Source organism: Eumetopias jubatus, unplaced genomic scaffold (assembly GCF_037043125.1).
Source record: "Eumetopias jubatus isolate StellerSeaLion01/CBP00866 unplaced genomic scaffold, mEumJub1_p1.0 scaffold_4, whole genome shotgun sequence".
Lineage (NCBI taxonomy): Eukaryota > Metazoa > Chordata > Mammalia > Carnivora > Otariidae > Eumetopias > Eumetopias jubatus.
The window spans coordinates 90,140,898-90,160,339 of NW_028274810.1; the positions used below are offsets into that span (position 1 = coordinate 90,140,898).

Genomic DNA, 19,442 nt, shown 5'->3' on the forward strand with positions numbered 1-19,442 from the left:
TGGAATCTTCCCTCAGAGCCTGCTGCAGTAATCTGTTAGAGCAGCAATAGAAAAGTAACAATAGTTCAGTCACTAAACCCTTGATCATCTCCTTATGTAACACTTCCTAAAACTTTTATACCAGTAGTTGGACAAAAGTGGAAAGTTAGCACATACCCATGGAGGTGACCTGGGGAGTAAAGCCTGAATGGTCTGCCAGAGACCCACCCAAACTCTGTGCCTTGTTTTATCTTAAAAATTCCAAGTCACCTCTAATACCCGTATGCTTGACCAGTAGCTTCACCCTCTTGGCACACGTCACCCCACAGTCCCAATGGGGAACGCTCTAGTTCCACCGATCAGGTAGCCCATTGCTTCTGTGGGGTTCCCCTCAACCCTATCTTCAGACCAAAACCACTTTTTGCCTTTATATAAACATCCTTATTTAAACATGGATAAAACTGGCATTTCCAAAGGCACAACAACCTGTTAATATAAATCTAAGGGCGCCTGGGTGGCTCGGCTGGTTAAGCGACTGCCTTCGGCTCGGTCATGATCCTGGAGTCCCGAGACCCGAGTCCCGCATCGGGCTCCCTGCTCAGCAGGGAGCCTGCTTCTCCCTTGGACCCTCCCCCCTCTCATGCTCTCTCATTCTCTCTCTCAAATAAATAAATAAAATCTTTCAAAAAATATATAAATCTAAAGGGGAAACAACAAAGAATTTTATATGAAGCTTTATTTTTAAAATATAAAAAACCACCACACACCAAGAGACTAAGATGTCCTCTCACGAGGCTTGCTTACCTCAGTCTTTAGGAAGAACACTGACTTCCACACTAATGGACAACTGCCTCTCTAGCTCTAAGTCCCTCAAAGGAGGCCACCTCCTTGGCCACCTGGCATCATGAGTTCCAACAGCTGGCTGGAGCCCAGATGCCAGAGTGAGTTTCTCCGTGAGATCCAGGATTGCCATGAGAGCTTTGCTTAGACAGCAAAAGACTCACACATGGCTTCCCTCAGAACCCGTCAGTCTCACATGCTTGGGGACTGCTGTGCAGGGACGCCTGGTGTGGCCTGGCGAGGCAGGGTATACATGGCCCCCAGGAACTGGTCTGCAATCCTTCCTGCTTCTCGCAGCCCACTCAGCAGAGCGCCATGGACAGTGGCTGGGTAGTTACGGATTGTATGTTCTCCAGCAAAGAAGAGTCGTGGAATTGGCTATTTCAGGGGAAAAAAAATTGAGAGAAAAATCAGCAGGTTGCACATAGTAACTTTTATTTTTGTTGTGTTTGAACTGCCAAATTCTTACTGGCCTTTGAAGGCTGCTCTGCCAATCCCAGACCATCATTCTACCAAAAAGGATCTCCCTCATCAGTGGGCATTCTCCCAGAAATGACCAAAGTAGAAATGTGACAATAAAACTCAGCCAAGCCAGCCTTAGTCCTAGGGTGATGCATAACTGCATCTGTTCCTATTTATCATGGAGTGCTGGGGGATACCCAGTTCTAGGGCTTCCTCTGCCTCCTACAGTACCTACTGGGGCAGAGGGGTTCCCGACTACTCTGTTACCACAAAGAATCCAGCATTTGTTCTTACTCGGGAGCACCTTTGTTTCTCAGCTCCAGGGACAGTTCACGGGGCCCTGAGCTCTGGAGCAGGGGCATGTTCTGGAGACCCCTGGTGACTGATGCCCTGCGACGGTCCCATGAGCCATTACAAAATGGGGTGCAACTAAAAATGTTTTTCATTTTTTAGGGGAAAAAGTTTGAATAAGGAAAAAGTAATTGGTTTACCATTCTGAATATGGACTGCCTAGATTTACAGAACCAGAATCTGAGAAATCAGATACAAACAATACTGTCCCTCCCTTTTACTCTGCTCCTGGTTATGTGGACAGGTCCAAGGACAGAACTAAAATCTACCCCCCCCCCCCAGCAAAACAAAACAAACCCAAAACTGTGGCACGGTGTTTACCCCGAAAGCCCGGGATATGGCCTTTTCCCAGGGAAGCCGAGGGGGTGTGCCAGTTTCTCACCTGGGGAGCGCCTGGAATTGAGGGGCCGGGAGTGATTGGCTGAGCCATTAAATCATAGTCATTTCCAGATGATCCTGCAGCTACGTATGAATAGGAGCCCCGGGCCCAGGGGTCAGCACGCCAGCGAGACACCACAGTCTCCTTGGGCTAAAGGAAAAAGCATGAGCAGAAGTTACCACAGGGCAGAGGACAAAGCAGTCCTCTCTGGAAGGAGAAAAGCTGGGGGGTGGGGGGTGTGGATACAACAGAGCAGTAAAGAGGCAGGGGATATGAGGCAGTCAAACGATGAACGCTTCTGCTTTAAAACACACCGCAGACGGCTTCCAGGGAAGTTTCCACGTTGCCCTGCCTAGGAAATCTACAGATCCACCCAGGACTTGACCTTTATTCTCTCATTAATTCACATGAAACATTAATATACCTTCTTTCAAAGGAATCGTAAGGATCTAAAGGGTTTCTTTCAACGGGCCTAAAGAACAAAGTACAGGGCGCCTGGGTGGCTCAGTCGGTTGAGCGACTGCCTTTGGCTCAGGTCATGATCCTGGAGTCCCCGGATCGAGTCCCACATCAGGCTCCCTGCTCAGTGGGGAGTCTGCTTCTCCCTCTGACCCTCCCCTCTCCCATGTGCTCGCTCTCTCTCTCATTCTTTCTCTCAAATAAATAAATAAAATCTTTAAAAAAAAACAAAAAACAAAGTACCAAGCGATTCTTCATGAGGGAGTCTGACCACTTTGTCTAAAAGGCAGGAGCCGGAGGACTCCGCACGCAGATACGCTGGATGAGACCAGGAGGGATATGCAGCAAATAGCCTTCTCAATCCCCCAGCCTCTGTGCTTTCCTGAATCCCACACTTATACACAGACTCCAAACACTGGCATTCATGGAAACCCAGCACACCTCTTAATTCTGGCTGAAATGGTGCTGCCCAATGTAACAAGACCGTGTCAAACCCTGCCCTAGTGTGAACCTTGATCCCCACTTGCCTCTACCCACTTACTTACCTGGGGCACCGCACTGCTACCAAAAATCCCTTTGAGGATGGCCAGGCATCGGCCGACAATCACATCATCACTTATGTTTTCCATGATGCCGGCAGCTTCTCCTGCCACTAGTGCCAATAGTATTGGAGCTAGAGAAACAGGAAGAACAAGTCCAGGCTTTTCGTACAGACTTCTCTCAAGAACATCTTCATCAGGCCCCACATTATTCTGGGCACTCTGAAATCTGATGGCCAATAGACATGTGATACTTGTGCTAGAGACGTTATGTTTCTGAAACTGCGACTCAAAATCTATCCCTTAGAAGGCAGCTGGCAAACTCTCGTCAGTAACGTGTGACTCAGGTACTTAGCCACTTACAATTTCGCAGAATACAGAAATCTTGAAGACGTAATTCAGACCTTGCTAAGAAAACCAACAGGCATTCCTATATTTAAGGCACAGAATCCTTAGCCCTGACCACCTTAGACAGTTTGCTCCATGGCAAGGGCTACATCCTTTTAACTATTCCAGGTCCCTCCACGCCCGTCACCACCTTCACTCACCCATTTGGTGACTATTTAGGCAAGAGACTTGTGTAACAGGCACAGTATGAGATGCTGCGATACGAAAGCTATATACTAGGCTATATAACTCCACGGATCAGTAGGTAAGTATCACGTAGCTATGATTATGAACGGATCAAAGCAATGAAGAAAAACAGAGGATACAGAGAAAAGAATACAGGGACTTAATTTAGATTTGAGGCAGTGGAAGTATGTGTGTCCTAAAAGCCTCTTTGAAACAGTGGCAGTTAGGTCAAGACCAGAAGGGCTGAGCAGAGTACGCCATATTGGGAAGGAAGAGAAGAAACTCCCCACAGTACATGCAGAGGCCCTGAAGTAGAAGACACAAGATTTACACACACACACACACACACACACACACACACACACACACACACTACATAAACATTTTAAGCACCACAGAGAAGAGCAATCCAATTACAGAAGAAACTAAAATAGGAGGTAGGAGTTTGATATATACATTCTGAAGGACGTGAGCAAAGATTCACGGGCCAGATACAGAAGTCTGAGAGTAAGGAATGCAAGTTTCCCCTTATGGGAAGCTTCCCTGGTTCTGTGCCTCCTGCCTGGGTTGATTCTTCTTTTTATGTTCTCTTTTGCAGTGCCCTGGGCTTTCACTCTGACCCTCTACTTATGGCCCTGTTCCTAGAGAGCTCACCTACTTAATGTATTTCCCACTAGGATATGAACTCCTTGACGGCGGGTATTTTTTCCCCCATGTCCCCAGCACCTACCAGGAATTTCTGGAATTGTTGGTTGAATTAATGAAAAATCAAGACATACATATTTGAGAAAACCCAGAATATTCCTAATTCTCTATTCCTGTAAGGATATGAAAAAGATTAAAACCAGGAAGCAGTTACCTTTATAGAGGTTCCAGAAGAGGAAGAGCTCACCCCTGCTGGCCGTCGTACTGCCAACATGCCCAAACAAATTGACACTTGGATCCCAGAACACACGGTCAAAACACAGTACTACCTGTGGTTAAAAAAAAAAAAAAAAAAAAAAAAAAAAAAAGGAGCCCAGGAACTGATGGCAGGGCTCAGAGAGCACGGCTTTAAGCATAGCTGTGCCTCAATAGGAAAGACTTCTCAGACCTTACTAAAGTTTCTTCGGCTCTCAAGATAAGCTTAGAAATCCCTAGCATGAATGTATTACTTAAAACAACATTTAGAATTGTCTGTGTTTTTCTGGGCTTAGGTCCCAGAAGACTTGGTCCTCATATACATATAATTAGGCACTGAAATGAATGAACTGACAGGACTCTCACCCTGATCTCACAGAGCTGAGAGCATAGCAAAATGTACAAAAACGCAAACCCCTCTCCTCTCTTACTGCACAACAGGTATGTGGAGAGATGCCCAGGGCAAGTTACCTTGTTAAGGTTGCCAAATCCCATCCTTTGGACTGCAGATGTTTTCCACTCAGGAAGAGGCGGCACGAACTGAACGGCTGGGGGCTGCTGCTTCAGCACACCCAAGGGGAGGGTACAGAGAACTGCATCACACTTATAAATAAAGGTCTGGCTTGTGGAGCGGGTATTCACAGCGATCACTTCACACCCTAGAGATGTCAGAGGGAAAAGACCTTACTGGCAATAAGGATGGTACTGAACAGTCAAGTGCATGGTAGAATCTACACACTCTCTCAGTTAATTCTTACCATAAGTGTATGGAGTCTGTTCTCTTCACTTTTTAATAGAAGAAAACCAAGATGGCAGCAAAGTAACTTCAGACAAGGCTACATGAGTCCTAACTGCCAGGATTCAAATGCTAATAGTCCACTTTAGAGTCCTGGCCCTTCACCACCGTTCTTGTCTTACCTTCCTGATACACTGGTGATCTTCTGGGCTAATCTAAGAGCCTTATTTTTTTACCAAGGGTTAAGTAAATTTAGACCACAGTGAAGAATAAAGGTCTGTAACAATGAAAGCAGTGCCTCTCCACGGTGGTTAGGTGCTTACTAAGGACCAGGAGAGGAACGACCCCAGAAGAGCACGGTGAGGATCTACGGGATGCCGCTGGGGTGCAGAGCGTGCTGTTCTGGAGAAGGCACTGTGACGCCTAGCTTGCCAGAGTCTGAATAAAGCTCAGAGTGGACCACAGAATAGGCACTGAAAAAAGGTTACTGTTATTCTTCCTCATTTGCGTTTTTTTCCTTCAGTAAGTACCTATTTACAGAATCTCAGAAAAATACATAAACAGCTCAAAATTGGTATGAGAGCTCAGTTCATGTCCACTTTCTCACTGTTCTTCACCTGCCTGCAAACGGCTATTTAAAGGCTATAGGTCTCAACATCAGCTAGAAGCTGCAAATGAACGGGAAATCAAATGGAAAAGGGTTTCAGGGATTGTAAAAAAAGAATATCTGCAGTAATCTCGGCAATTCTAGAAAAGCAGCCATGAAGGGCAAGCAAGGTTGATTGCCATATCTCCACTTGTCATGAGGGCCCTGGGGGGAGGGGCGGGGGGACTAGCTATCATTAAGAGTTCTAGACTATTAATTCCAAAGGTGGGTGGACAGCGGGTTCTCTGTACTCTACATTAAATGTGCCCTGAAACCAGCTACAGTGAGCACTGAGCCTTCTGCCTGTGGGAATCAGGGCAATTCCACCTTTGAAGTCTGATACTGCTCCCAGTATCAGAAACCAGATCGAGCAGTTAGCCCACCTGAACAGGAAAGGCTAGAATGGATCCAAAGAGCAAGACACAGATGGTAAAATACAAGGAGTGGGTCCCACTGTGCCAAGAGGCCAAAATCCTGGTCTTTTAAGAATATACTCAGTGGGGCCCCTGGGTGGCTCAGTCGGTTAAGCGACTGCCTTTGGCTCAGGTCATGATCCTGGGGTCCTGGGATCGAGCCCCATGTGGGGCTCCCTGCTCAGCACAGAGTCTGCTTCCTCCTCTCCTCTCCCCCCGCCCCTGCTCATGCTCACTCTCTCTTGCTTTCTCTCTCAAATAAATGAATCTTAAAACAAAAAAAAACAAAAAACAGCAAAAATTAGGTCCAAACTCACTGGCAGTTGTTACAAAGTAATTCAAGTACAAATTGGAAACTTGCCTCAATTTTCTGTTTTACACAATGATGGATCAGAATGTCCAAAGGCTCTATAGGCTCAATCCTTTTGTCAATGCAGATTTTTAAATTTAGGGTTCATAGTTTATATGATACGACATTTTATCAGGAAATGTACCTAACATTTTTTTCTGTAGGTCAAACTCAACAAAAGATCAGTACCGTGTTTCAGAGTAAGAGACTTATCTCCCCAGTGAAGCAGGGACGTACCCGAAGCTGTGTAGCGAACCTGCCGCACCGCTGTGTTCAATTTAATGTCCAGGCCTTCCGCTAAAGCCACAGGTACACACGAGTAGCCATTCCTCACTGTCAGATGGCTGCCAGTAAACTCAAAGTCGTCATCCTAAAGAGAGAAAAGTCCAGCCATTTTCTTAACTTATGCCATACATCCTGAATTCTGTTAAGATTAACACTGAAAAACAACAGTGTGGAAAACAGTCAATATTCTAAGGCAGAAATTAAAAAACCAGCACTCACTATTCAGTTACAGCTATCTCAGGAAACTAGAGAAAAAAGAAAAAATGCTTAAATATCCCTAATGGCCACCTCTGGGCAGTGAGATTAGGGCAGTTTCTTCTTCCCGAGACTGAGTTTTCTCCTCATAGTCCCACACCCAATCCCTCAGCCCTGACTATCCAAGGGGGTGGGGGATGGGTTCTCTCGAAGGAAGAAGATTCAATAAATTCAGATGTTTGTTTGGCTTTTGAATGCATTACATGTTTGGCAGAATATGAGATTCACCATCCTATTCACATCTTCTTTACCTAAGAACAAAATCAGTTTTTATTTCTTAAACTTACAGGCTTGAAAGATGAGGAAGACTTCCAAAACTAAAGTTGGTAAAACTAGATAAAAACAATCTGGGATTATAAAGACTGGCCTAAGAGGATCCATACAGTAAAGAAGTCAGCATTTGGCCTGGAAGGATTCCCAAAATGATCTTATTTCTTTGAATCTACTGAAAATTATTCTGTGTAGAGAAATTTTTGAAGGCTAGTCAATTTTCTAATTTCATGAAATTTCTGGGAGAAAACACAGCATGATTTTTTTGAATTAGATAAAAATACTGGGTTGGCAGAACTTGCACTCCTTAGTGACTGATTCATCTGCTCCCCATACCGATCAGTTCAAATCACCCACATTCAGAATTTAGTAAGATTACGAATGGATACATATTGAAACTTCAAATGATAAATCCGTGACGAGGAAGGGTCTAATTTAGTATTACATGGGGAAAAACAACAACAAAAACAACTGGGAATTCTCTTAAGATTTTACCACTAACAGGTCCAATCCTCTAAGTCAAACACTAAAGAATACGAAGGTATAACCTAAAGATTAAGAATGCAAACTAGGGGCGCCTGGGTGGCTCAGCTGTTAAGCATCTGCCTTCGGCTCAGGTCATGATCCCAGGGTCCTGGGATCAAGCCCCGCATCAGACTCCCTGCTCCGCGGGAAGCCCGCTTCTCCCTCTCCCACTCCCCCTGCTTGTGTTCCCTCTCTCACTGGGTCTCTGTCAAATAAATAAAATCTTAAAAAAAAAAAAAAAATTCAAACTAATTTTACAAGGAAAACGTACAATGGAAATGAAAATATGTGAGTAAAAATGTAACATTTACTTCTGTAGTCTTAGGTCTGGCCAAAGTCTCAGATTTAGAGATCGATCCATTCAATATCTAAGAAGCCCTGGGATTTCTCACCAGTTCAAGACTAACTCACACTTAAAATACTTAAGAATAATTTGACAAAAGATGTGTAAAACCTGTACATTGAAAACTGTAAAATATGGCTGAAAAATATTAAAGAAAACCTAAATAAATGGAGAGGGATACCATGTTCAAATCCCAATACCAATCAAAATCCCAAAAGGTATTTTTTTAAATAGAAATTGACAAGCTGATTCTAAAATTTTTATGGAAATACAGAAGACCTAAAGTAGCCAAAATAATTTAAAAAAAGAGTTGAAGAACTTATACTACCCTAATTTCAAGACGTACCATAAAGCAACAGTAATCAAGACAATATGATAGTGGCATGTGGACAAATGAATGAATAGGAAGGAGTAACCATAAACAGTCTCACACATGGTCAACTGATTTTCAAAAAAGGTGCCAAGACAAATGAAGAAAAAGGATGGTGCCAGAATAATTAATTAGATAACCATATGGAAAAATCTGAACCCTACCCTCATCTCTCATTGTACATGAAAATTAATTTAAAATGAATCATAGACCTAACTATTAGAGCTAAGTCCATAAAACTTCAGGAAGAAAACAAGAGAAAATTTAGTGATCTAAGTTTAGACAAAGATTTTTCAGGATACAAAAAGCACAAAGCTTATAGAGAGTTGAGGAAATAGGAACTTCATAAAATTACAAAGTTTTGCTCTTTGAAAGATACCATTTAGAAAATGAAAAAGGAAGCTGTGGACTGGAAGAAAATATTTACAAAGGAATTGTATAAATACTGATAAAGGAACTGTATCCAGGATCTAAAGAACATAATGAACTCTTACACAATTTAGTAAGAGATCAACCAAATTTTTAAATAATGGGCAAAAGATCTGAACATACTTTTCACAAAAGAACTGACATACAAATGGCCAATAAGTACATGAAAAGGTGCTTCACATCACCCATCATTCGGGAAATGCAAATTACCACTACAATGAAATGTACTATATACCCATTAGAATGGCTAAATTTTTAAAAACTGGCAGTACCAAGTGTTGGTGAGGATGTGAAACAACTAGAACTTTCATACACTGCTGGTGGGAATGCAATTTGGAATAATGTGGAGTTTCTTATAAAGTTAAAGATCTATATAAGACCCAGCAATTTCACTCCTAGATACACCCAAAAGAAAGATGTGAATGTTTATAGCAGCTCCAGTCATTTATAGCCAAAAAAACTGGAAACAATCCAAATGTCCACCAACGCACCAGCGTATGGATAAACAATCTATGGCACATCCATACAACAGACTACTACTAAACAATGAAAAGGAACAAACCACTGATATCCCAACAACAAAAATGAATCTCAACAACTTTGCTAAGTGAAAGAAATTACACACAAAAGGCTACATTCTGGGGGTACCTGGGTGGCTCAGTCTTTAAGTGTCTGCCTTCAGCTCAGGTCATGATCCTGGGGTCCTAGGATTGGGCCCCACATCAGGCTCCCTGCTCAGCAGGAAGCCTGCTTCTCCCTCTCCCACTCCCCCTTGCTTGTGTTCCTGCTCTCACTGTCTCTGTCAAATAAATAACTAAAATATATATTTAAAAAAAAGGCTACATTCTGTATGATTATATACCGTATTTGCTCAATTTTATGTAATTCTAGAAAAACAAAACTACAGTGACAAAAAGGAAATCGGGGGTTGTCTTGGGCCAGGAGTGGGAGAGCTGGGGACTGACTACAAAGAGGCAAGGGAGAACTTTCCAGGATGGAAATGTTCTTTATCTTGATTGTGGTGGTGATTCATGACTATGTACCTTTGGCAAAACTTCAAACTGGGTTTGCTTAAAATAGGTAAATTGTACTGTAACTTCTATTTCTTAATAAAGCTGTTTAAACACACACATACAAATTAAGTTTCTCCTAAGAGCCCTTTCAAAGACATGTGCAACAAAATAAATGATAAAGGAATTTTACCTGATCCCAATGTTTAAGGGAGAGTGTAGAGAGAGGTGTAGCATTAGCAAATTCAAGATTTGCAAAATGCCAATCAAGTATTTGTCTGTCTCTTGATGAGAGATACACGTCACTGCAAAATGAAAACAGAGGAGCACAGGTTATTAAAGGACTACTATTCTCAGTGGGCTGATGGGGACAATCTCAGTAACTGAGGAAACCTAAGCCTGGTACTGTGCCTTATATAAAGAAATTACAAGTCAAAAAGTAGGACCTTATCTCCTTTATTACCGGTGCTGAGAGCAGTGCCAAGCTCACTACATAAAGCAAATTACTATCAGGCTTCATTTGTCTTGGCAAGGGTGGGGAGACAGGGTGCCTGGATGGCTCAGCTGGTTAAGCGTCTGCCTTCGGCTCAGGTCCTGATCCCAGGGTCCTGGGATGGAGAGTCTGCTTCTCTCTCTCCCTCTCCCCCTGCTTGTGCTCTCTCTTTCTGTCAAATAAATAAAAATCTTAAAAAAAAAATTATCGGTACCTGGCATTAAAAAAGCGTTTTTGTTTTATAAATAAAGCATTTTTTTTTTTTTTTAAAGCAAGAATGGGTAGCATCCCCAACTCCAGAACAGAGTAGATATACTGGAGGCCAGATGCACCATGAAGCACAGTATCAGCATATAAGTATTCACTATCAAAAATCCAATGGAAACAAAGTATAATACTTTCCTAGTCCTCAGAATTATGGGAATTTAAAGCAATCCCACCTTCTATTCCACTCACAGGAAGACAGTATATTTCATTCAAATATCAGACCTTATAGAGAAAGGTTATCTTTTCAAAAACAAATATATTTAAATATTTAGGACATTCCTACATATTAAAATTACAATCCATTCACTGGACATAAACAAAAGCCCACAGTGCTTTGTAATTTTCCTTCTAAATATAACAAAGAAGAGCAAAAGCTATCCCTCTGAACATTTGTGTGTTTTCCTCACCTTGGGGGATTGGCTTCCAATTCTTGAAGTTTTTCTTCTAGCTTTCCTTGTGTTTCAGCTAATTCATCATATTCCTGATAAAATGAAGAGAACTGGGTTGATCTTAATGAGTCAGAGACCAACCTAGTTGTTTATACCATAAAGTGTAAGACCTGGACCACCTGCCCGTCCAGGTCATATCTGTGAGTGTGCCTCAGGTTAAGGCTGGATCAGGGCTCAGGGATGGTTGTTCTTGGAGACAAGTTACAGTGTGAGCCCAGAATGAAGATGGGGTGTGGAGGAGGGAGCGGGCATGCAGGAGGAGGAGATAAAGGAAGAATAGCATATTAGTGTGCTACAAAGTAAGAGTGAAAAAGAAGAGCAACTACCACTTCCTGTGCATTTATCATGTCCCTAGCATGGGATAAAGCACTTCAGGTCCCTTACAAAGAAGTATCAACACTGGTCACAGATGAGGTGATTAAGGAATCTAAGATCCCATGGCTAAGAGATAAGTTAGGGATTTCAACCAGACAGTTTGATACCAAATGACTGAAGTCTATGTTATCATTATTGTAAACTGACAGCGGTAAACTATGACAGGGAGCTAAACTGAAATGTAAGTAAGTTAAAGTACAAGACTGCGAAAACAAAGTAGAAATTCTGCAGAAAAAGCAGATCTCAAACCAAACTAGTCCGTTCAGTCCCCTTGGTTCCTGTGTACCAAACCCTCTTCTTCCTACCACAGGCACCTATGATTGGTTAGTGATTCTCCCTTTTCCAAAGTTTCCCAGATCTATATTCTTTCTGAAGATCCCAAGGGAAACCACCCAGGCATGTATGTATACCACACCTTGCACAGGGCAGTCAGATCCCTGTGTTTGCTTTTCACTAAGAACTCGGCAGTGATATCTCTAGGTGGCTTGACCTCAGATGCTTCTTTGTATTGCTGATGGAGTTCTTTAATTTTCTCTTTCAAATTTACCATCTAAGAGGAAAAAATACAAATTTACCATTTCAGATAGTGATGTAATCCATCTCCAAATCCCATGCTTCGGTTCCTCCCCTAAACTGCTAGTATACCAAAACAGGTTACAATACAAGGTCCTTGAAACTCTTAAATACCTCTTCTACATGATGACATTTTAGAATAGGAAAAAAAATCCTATATGGTTCAACACAGAGGTATCACATCATTATCAGAAGTGAGACCATTTCTGTCTTCCAAAACAAATGGAGAACCAGGAGTGTTCCATTAATTTAAAAATATATGTATATATATACAAAAATCAAATTCCAGGAAAAACAAAGCACCACTTAAACTTATTGTTTTGGGGAACAAATTGTTATGATTTGTTTTCTAAATTATGTAAAGGCTAAATCACCACACAGAACCTTCCAGAGCCATTCCTAATGTTAGTCTCCCAGCTTTCTGATGGTACTGGGTCCCACAGCTATCCTGCCAACTGGCTGTTCTCCAGCCTCTCTGCTCATTTCACACATGCCACACACAATCCATGAAGAAGGTGGGCACAGACCTCTTCTCATCTGACAGCATGAAAAAACAAGGCACAGTGAGAAAGTGAGGCAAGACTGGTCACAAGATACACCCAGATTTTGCATCAAAAAACTCCCCACAGGGGCTGTCCCACTTCATGTTTTCTCCCTAAGCTGATAATACGTTTGCAGGTGGTAGGATTAGGAGAAAACAAATGGTTTCCCAGACTGGAACCAGGCCTCTGCGAAGTGGTGGGAAAGAAGAGCCCTCAGCAGACATACCACTGAGGACTATCCCCATAAAGGGCACCTGAAGCAAAATAATTATGGCAATGAATTATGGTCCTGGCTGCAGACTTGTTGTCCCCATCAGTGGGAATTTGACCCCAGTGCAACTGATCTCCCTCTCATCACAGAATCCAGCAGAGGGCACTGAGCTAGCTTTGCCAAAGGGAACCTGACACAGAAAAGATCTATTTCCCCTGGCAACAATTTGCCAATAATACCATACTGAAAAGACGGACAGATAAAACCATACCTTTTGTTAGTCACTTTTTTTTTTTTTTTTAAGAATAATGAGTCCCAGCTGCGCGGACCTTCTCTCCCCCCAGACCAAAACCGAAACTGAAAATTTCTAAAGCCGTCCCCCCCATCTTCAGCTATGAAGAAAATATAAAATTTCACCTTATTAAGAAGTTCTTTCAACTCCTCCTGAGTCTTCACTATCTTCTTCCAATGTTCAATTTGCTCATCTTTGACATGCTTTTCCTGTAACCTAAAAGAGACAATACATATGCCTTGGCCACAAAGCCAGCTTTGCAGCCCAAGATAGGAACCCATCAGAAACATTCAGGGACATCAAAGCCCACTGAAATTTCTAATACTTTGGAACAAGAAAGTTGCTGGGTGGCAAATTATTTTCTAGGCTATGTTAAATATAGTTCAGTACCATAAAAGCTGTGAATTTTAGAACTGAGAGTGGCCTCAAGAATCATTCTTTTTTAAATGGTTTTACTTTGAGATTTAAATTCACATGAAAATAAGTGAAAACTAGCTCAAATAAGACTTGCTGAAAACCTTAAAGTATAATAGCAAATCTCTAAATAGAATTCACTATACAACAAGCAGTATCAAAGTACTTACTGGATGACAACTTCCAATGCCTGGCCAAGGGACACAGGCTTATTATTGAGGACATTGAAGTCTAGCTGATGACTAAGGTAAGACGTAGCTTCTAGCAACCGGTTAAACTCTTGCTCTACCATTTCATCTTTCTCTTTAGGAACCTGAAAATCCGAAGTATAGCAGAGTTGGTCCTTATAATAAGACTAAACATAACCATCCATGAAAACACAAATGCTCTACAGTTTAAAAGGTCAAAATATGTACCTCAAAGGGAAACCTTTGAGGACAATGATTCCAACTTTCTTTTCTATGAAGTGGTCAATTCCATTAAATGAGGTATGAAATGTTTGGCCCTAATATTTTCTATTCTCCCAATTTTGCCCTCCGAGCTGGGACTCCACCTCTATTAACAGCCATAGGATTCACACTGGGTGCTAACTGGTGCTAACTGAAGTTACGTGGAGCACAAGGTGTCCTGGAGCTGACATGCACTGAGAGAAGCTGGGCTGACATGCAAATGACACACTGGAAAAGTCTCAGAGAACAAAAACTATGTCAACACATAGTTTCAACACACCTGAGGACCCTCCAGAATAAGGGCAGGATGGAAAAATAAGAAGCCCAAGGTACTGTCTTTCCCTCAAAGATGAATTTTGGGTGGGAGTAGGGAAGAGAGAAGTGAAATTCACGACTATTATAATAATGAGAACACAATAGCACCTTCGTTCTTTTGCAGAGTAACAGTGTTTTATGGCACCAATTAATTCAGAGTTGAATGTCCAAAGCTCTTAGACTATGAGTGACTGAGGCACCAGGTCTGGCTCACTACTGTGCAAGAAGAGAGCAGACTGCAAAGCAGATCATCAAGCTGCAAGGCCACATTCCTAATCCCTGCTGTGCCCCTGCCTGTTGATATCATCAGTTAGTCAACCCAAATCCCTCTGCTACTGCTTAATTCAGTCCTAAAGTAAACTGCATCTGCAATTTTACTGAATTCACGGTATTCGCAAGAAGGGAAAAGCATATCTAAGGCAAGCATGTCTAAAGCAAGCATCTCTTGCCAGAATAAACTGGGCATCAACTGGGAAATGGGAGTCAAAATATGGAATTTTACTTTACAGCCAACCTAAAATTGGTAGTAAGAAGACCGCATTAAAGAAAGTTCTAATAAACACTAAGGCCAAGGAGGAGTGCAGGGGTAACTTGTGGATGAGATCATCACAGTAAGATTCTACCTCTCATTTGAAATGCCTTAGTTTTTGCCCTTTCCAATTAAAGAGACAATTTTTAAGGCACTAGTCTCCTTCTCTTCACTGAGGAGTTGCACAAGTAACTCTACAAGATGAGCCATGGCGTGGCAAAAGAATATGGCAAGTAGTACAATCTGCACCCAAAAAAGAAAGGGAAAAGGACTGCAACTCTCTTTTGGAACTGTAAATATGACACCATAACTGACCCAATCAGCATCATATTCTAAAGCATCAAATTCTAAAAGGCCAAAGATGGGAGCGATCAGGAAATCTTTATGAATTAGAGAATCCCCCTTGGCCTAAGGGAAATATAAATCCCTGAGAATCTTCTGGTTTATGCTGAGAAATAAGGCAGAGAATCAGACTTTGGATGTTTGGTGCCCTTTATATATGAGTGGTACCTAAGACTTGGTGGATCAAACACATCTGACCTACCCATTCAACTCCATGGCCAAAGGAAGGAGCTCTTGGTGACATCCCTACTTGTTCTGATTACATAGCTATCAGAGCTGATGGATGAGACCCTTTTGGTCAGGAATTTCATTTACTTTCTTGTCAGTTGCTTTTCCTCAGTGATGTGATGGGTCATATACAGAGCAGCGCAAAGCAATGCTGAAATTCTGCTCAGTGTGATTCCTGCAATGATGTTACCAAAGATGGTTCTAGAAACTCTAAATTTGGTGTTTCTTCAAAAGAGGAAACAATTACATTTTTAACACGAAATCTATATAGTTATGAGATCTTAACTGATCCCAGATGCAATAGTGCATGACTGCTTTTCCTGGAATACAAAATAGTGATATTTCTATGTGTGGCTTCAAAAATGCCTTAGCAAGAGGATGCTATAGAAGGAAGAGGGACCAGATCACATGTGCCTCTGCAAGAGGGCAGAATGTGCCAATACACAAGTGTGCAAATGGTACAGATTAAAGCTCTTCCAGTGTGAACTGGATGGCTTGCTTCAGACAAGCTTTAATCTTTATAGCTAGGGTGACAGTCACATAGGGAAGTTCATACTAAAAAAGTACGCAGCACTCAGGCTCAGTAACTGGGGTCCAGGGTGTGTGGTAGAGAAACATTTAAAGGGACACTGTCAAGGTTAGAGGGACCAAATTTGACCTTTTGTTTCTTCCCTCTGTTTGCTAAGCAGCCCACTTGATTCATAACACTTTCCCCTTTAGTCCACCCACACACCTCCCCCCCACAAAAACCTTCTTACATGCGCTTTCAATGACAAAAACTCAAATGGCACCAGCCCAACATATAGGCGCAACTCTACAACAACAAACCAGTGTGAATGTATGATGGAGAGGATCTTTGGAAGGGAAAGATCTAAGTTTCAAGCTTTTAATGGGTTATTGTAAACAGTGAAGAAAATGATTTGAAAAATTATAAAAAAAAAATACCTTGACAGTGTCCTTTTAACCAGTGCAGCAGAGAGAGAAATAAACTGTAAATAACAGCCCAACAGCCACGTCAAGTTAAGTTTTGTATGACAGCAGTAAAATCAAGGCTTTAAACACACAGCATGACAGAAGCATTCTGTTAGCTCAGAAGCTGCAACCACCAGAGAAACAAGGAACAGACTGTATAGAGACCAAAATGGGAAAGTCAAGGCACGGAAATGGGCAAAAGAAAGGCAGTTTGGTGGGGGGGTATGAGGGTGGTAAAGGGAGATGGTGTTAGAAAGCAGTGAGGAATAAAGCAAAACAATAAAAGAGAAAAGGAAAAACACAGAACAGTAACAAGAACAACAACAAAATCAAACAAACAAAAACCAAACCAAAAGATGACTGCCTCATCTGACTGACACCAGGATGACAGACTGCATCTCTGGCCCACTGACTGGGTCCACTGCTCTAACTGGAGACTCCACTCTCCAGATTACGAGAGACAAAACTTAGGCCCCACCCATTTCCCACCTAGTTAAGCAATTTTAGGACTGTTGCCAGAGAGACCAGGGATAGCATTCAAACCTGGATTTTGTTCCCATTAACTTTAGAATTCCACTTTGAAATTAAAGAAATATTTGGAAAATAGCAGATATTTGTCAATTAGGAAACCAACAATGACTGGGGGAAAAAAACCAAAATGTATTTTTGATATACTTAAATCTTGAATCTGTTTCTAAAATTAAACTAGTCAGATATGTTCTATTTGACATACTCAGACAATGAAAACAACTTTAGCAACTGATTAGCCCCTGAGCACCTCTTAAGTACCTATTTCAGGTCACTGCCCTCCCCTTGGTGAGAACCCTTGAACTGTTAGTTCCATAAATAATTATGGAAAGGAGCTGAAATATTGGCAATCTTTAAACACAAGTCACAATAATTTTCTTAAATTGCATCCTGAGAAAGGAACTCAGTAAATGACTGAAAGGGGCAGCTTTCTACGACAACATACTGAGGAGATAAAACAGCAAACTAAGCACGGAAAGTATCTTTGATATTGTTCTCTAGCAAAGACTCAAACAAAAAGGCTATCACTTGAAGCAGACTTTTTTTTTGAAACAGATTTTGATTACGACTTTTCAAAGCTATTTATTTCTCTATGAAAGGCTCCAAATAGTTCCTTCAAACTAAGAATCTGGTGTGTCTCATTACTCTAAATAGGTACAATCCTGACTGCTTTGGTCCTGTAGAGATTATATGGAGCATCCCTGAGCATGGCTGAGGGAAGAGCAGCCTGGGTATCTAGCTCATGCAGAGTAAATTTAGGGAGAGCCAAGTGACTTTCTGGACAGGGTCCTAATCCTGCAGGAAGTTATTCAGAGGAAGGACAGCTCTCCTCAGTTCTACCTTTGGTTACCTTCTATCATCACAAACCCTTTAGGCCTTCAAAACCCTGTCCATTTCTCTTGCTTTCAGGGTGCATAAACTCTCCAGCAGTAGAGCAAAATGGAGTTAGGTGCAGTTAGGTTCTGGGCACCCAAAGGCTGGAGATTTAGCCAGAGAAATCCTCAGGAAGAATAACACAATGAAAAAACAGCTGTAACACAATGAAAAAACCTGGCCAACAGAAGCTACAGTAAATCTCTGCCTCTCCCATTCCCATGCACTTCTAGAATTAAGATTAGTTCCTTTGGTAAAACCTGGAAGAAAAATTTACATCTGAAGAGTGTCTAATTCAGATTCCCAAATAACTAAAAGAAATGAGATATCCTTAAAGGGAGAATAAGGACAACAGGAATATCCTTAATCCAAATAAAATTATGATTCTATAAAGGGAGACGGTTGTCCACCCCCACTTTTTTTTACATTAGAAATCATTTAGGGGATATAAATAATGGACTTCTCTAAAGCAGTAACTAAGCTGCGTGGAGAAGGCACACACAACATGTCTAAGGAGTTCACTCTAGCAGTTTCTAGCACACAGTAGAGGTGCTTTGTAAATTCTTATGAAATGAATAAATTAATAAAGTTTGAAAAAGCAAAGTCAGTATTATATTTGAAAGGAAGTAACTATTTTGCAACTTTAGGAACATTAAAGGAAGACATGAGATTTTTACATTTATAAAAAAGCGGGGATTAGAAGATTTTAAAAGATAGAGAAAAACCACCTTTAAAATACCAAAACTTGGGGTGCCTGGGTGGCTCAGTAGGTTAAGCGTCTGCCTTTGGCTCAGGTCATGATCTCAGAGTCCTGGGATCAAGCCTCACATCGGGGCTCCCTACTCAGCAGGGTGTCTGCTTCTCCCTCTCTCTCTGCCCCTCCACCCTGCTCGTTCTTTCTCTCTCAAATAAAATCTTAAAAAAAAAAAAAAAAAGAAAAGAAACCAAAACTGTTTCTACAAAGGAATAGGAAAACTGAAAAGGCCAGAAGGCCTGTGTCAAAAGTATAACCAACCTAAGCACCACTCCATATGAATGCAAATGACAACCTGCTGAATTGAGGTAGGTACAGAGTATACCCAATTAATGGCATTAATGGCCTTCATAAAAGACCTGGCACTCTTTACCTTTCAAGTGTATCTTTCTTCCTCACGACAGCTGAGCTATTCCCAGGAAGAAAATCAAGATCTGTTTCTCCACGTAGTTAGTGAGTCTTTGGGCCTCATTTGGTAAAAACAAAAACAAAAACAAAAACAAAACAAAGACTACAAAAAAAACCCAACTCCCTCCCCCCCAATGGAAACCAGAGATTTTATAATGCAAAATGCTATTGCACTGAAGTAATTTAAGATGCTGTTTCATTACTCAAAGTCAAAAGTAGGATTTAAAGCCCTTCTCCCTCTGACCCTCCCCTGTCTCATGTGCTCTCTCTCATTCTCTCTTTCAAATAAATAAATAAATAAATAAATAAATAAAT

General features: G+C 41.6%; 1 protein-coding gene across 2 annotated transcripts in view; it reads right to left on the reverse strand.

Moving 5' to 3' along the window:
* Positions 1 to 697: 697 nt before the first annotated feature.
* Positions 698 to 19,442, reverse strand: part of KDM1A (lysine demethylase 1A) — a 59,707-nt gene continuing 40,962 nt past the window's right edge. For both annotated transcript variants that reach the window (XM_028090819.2, XM_028090818.2), the window contains 11 exons: positions 13,900 to 14,042; positions 13,441 to 13,531; positions 12,113 to 12,247; positions 11,281 to 11,354; positions 10,307 to 10,418; positions 6,864 to 6,996; positions 4,954 to 5,141; positions 4,442 to 4,556; positions 3,016 to 3,143; positions 2,015 to 2,161; positions 698 to 1,197 (listed from right to left, as the gene is read on the reverse strand). In XM_028090819.2, coding sequence (XP_027946620.1) covers positions 1,012 to 1,197; positions 2,015 to 2,161; positions 3,016 to 3,143; positions 4,442 to 4,556; positions 4,954 to 5,141; positions 6,864 to 6,996; positions 10,307 to 10,418; positions 11,281 to 11,354; positions 12,113 to 12,247; positions 13,441 to 13,531; positions 13,900 to 14,042 — 1,452 coding nt within the window. In that variant the 3' untranslated portion in view covers positions 698 to 1,011. The remainder of the gene's footprint in view (positions 1,198 to 2,014; positions 2,162 to 3,015; positions 3,144 to 4,441; positions 4,557 to 4,953; positions 5,142 to 6,863; positions 6,997 to 10,306; positions 10,419 to 11,280; positions 11,355 to 12,112; positions 12,248 to 13,440; positions 13,532 to 13,899; positions 14,043 to 19,442) is intronic.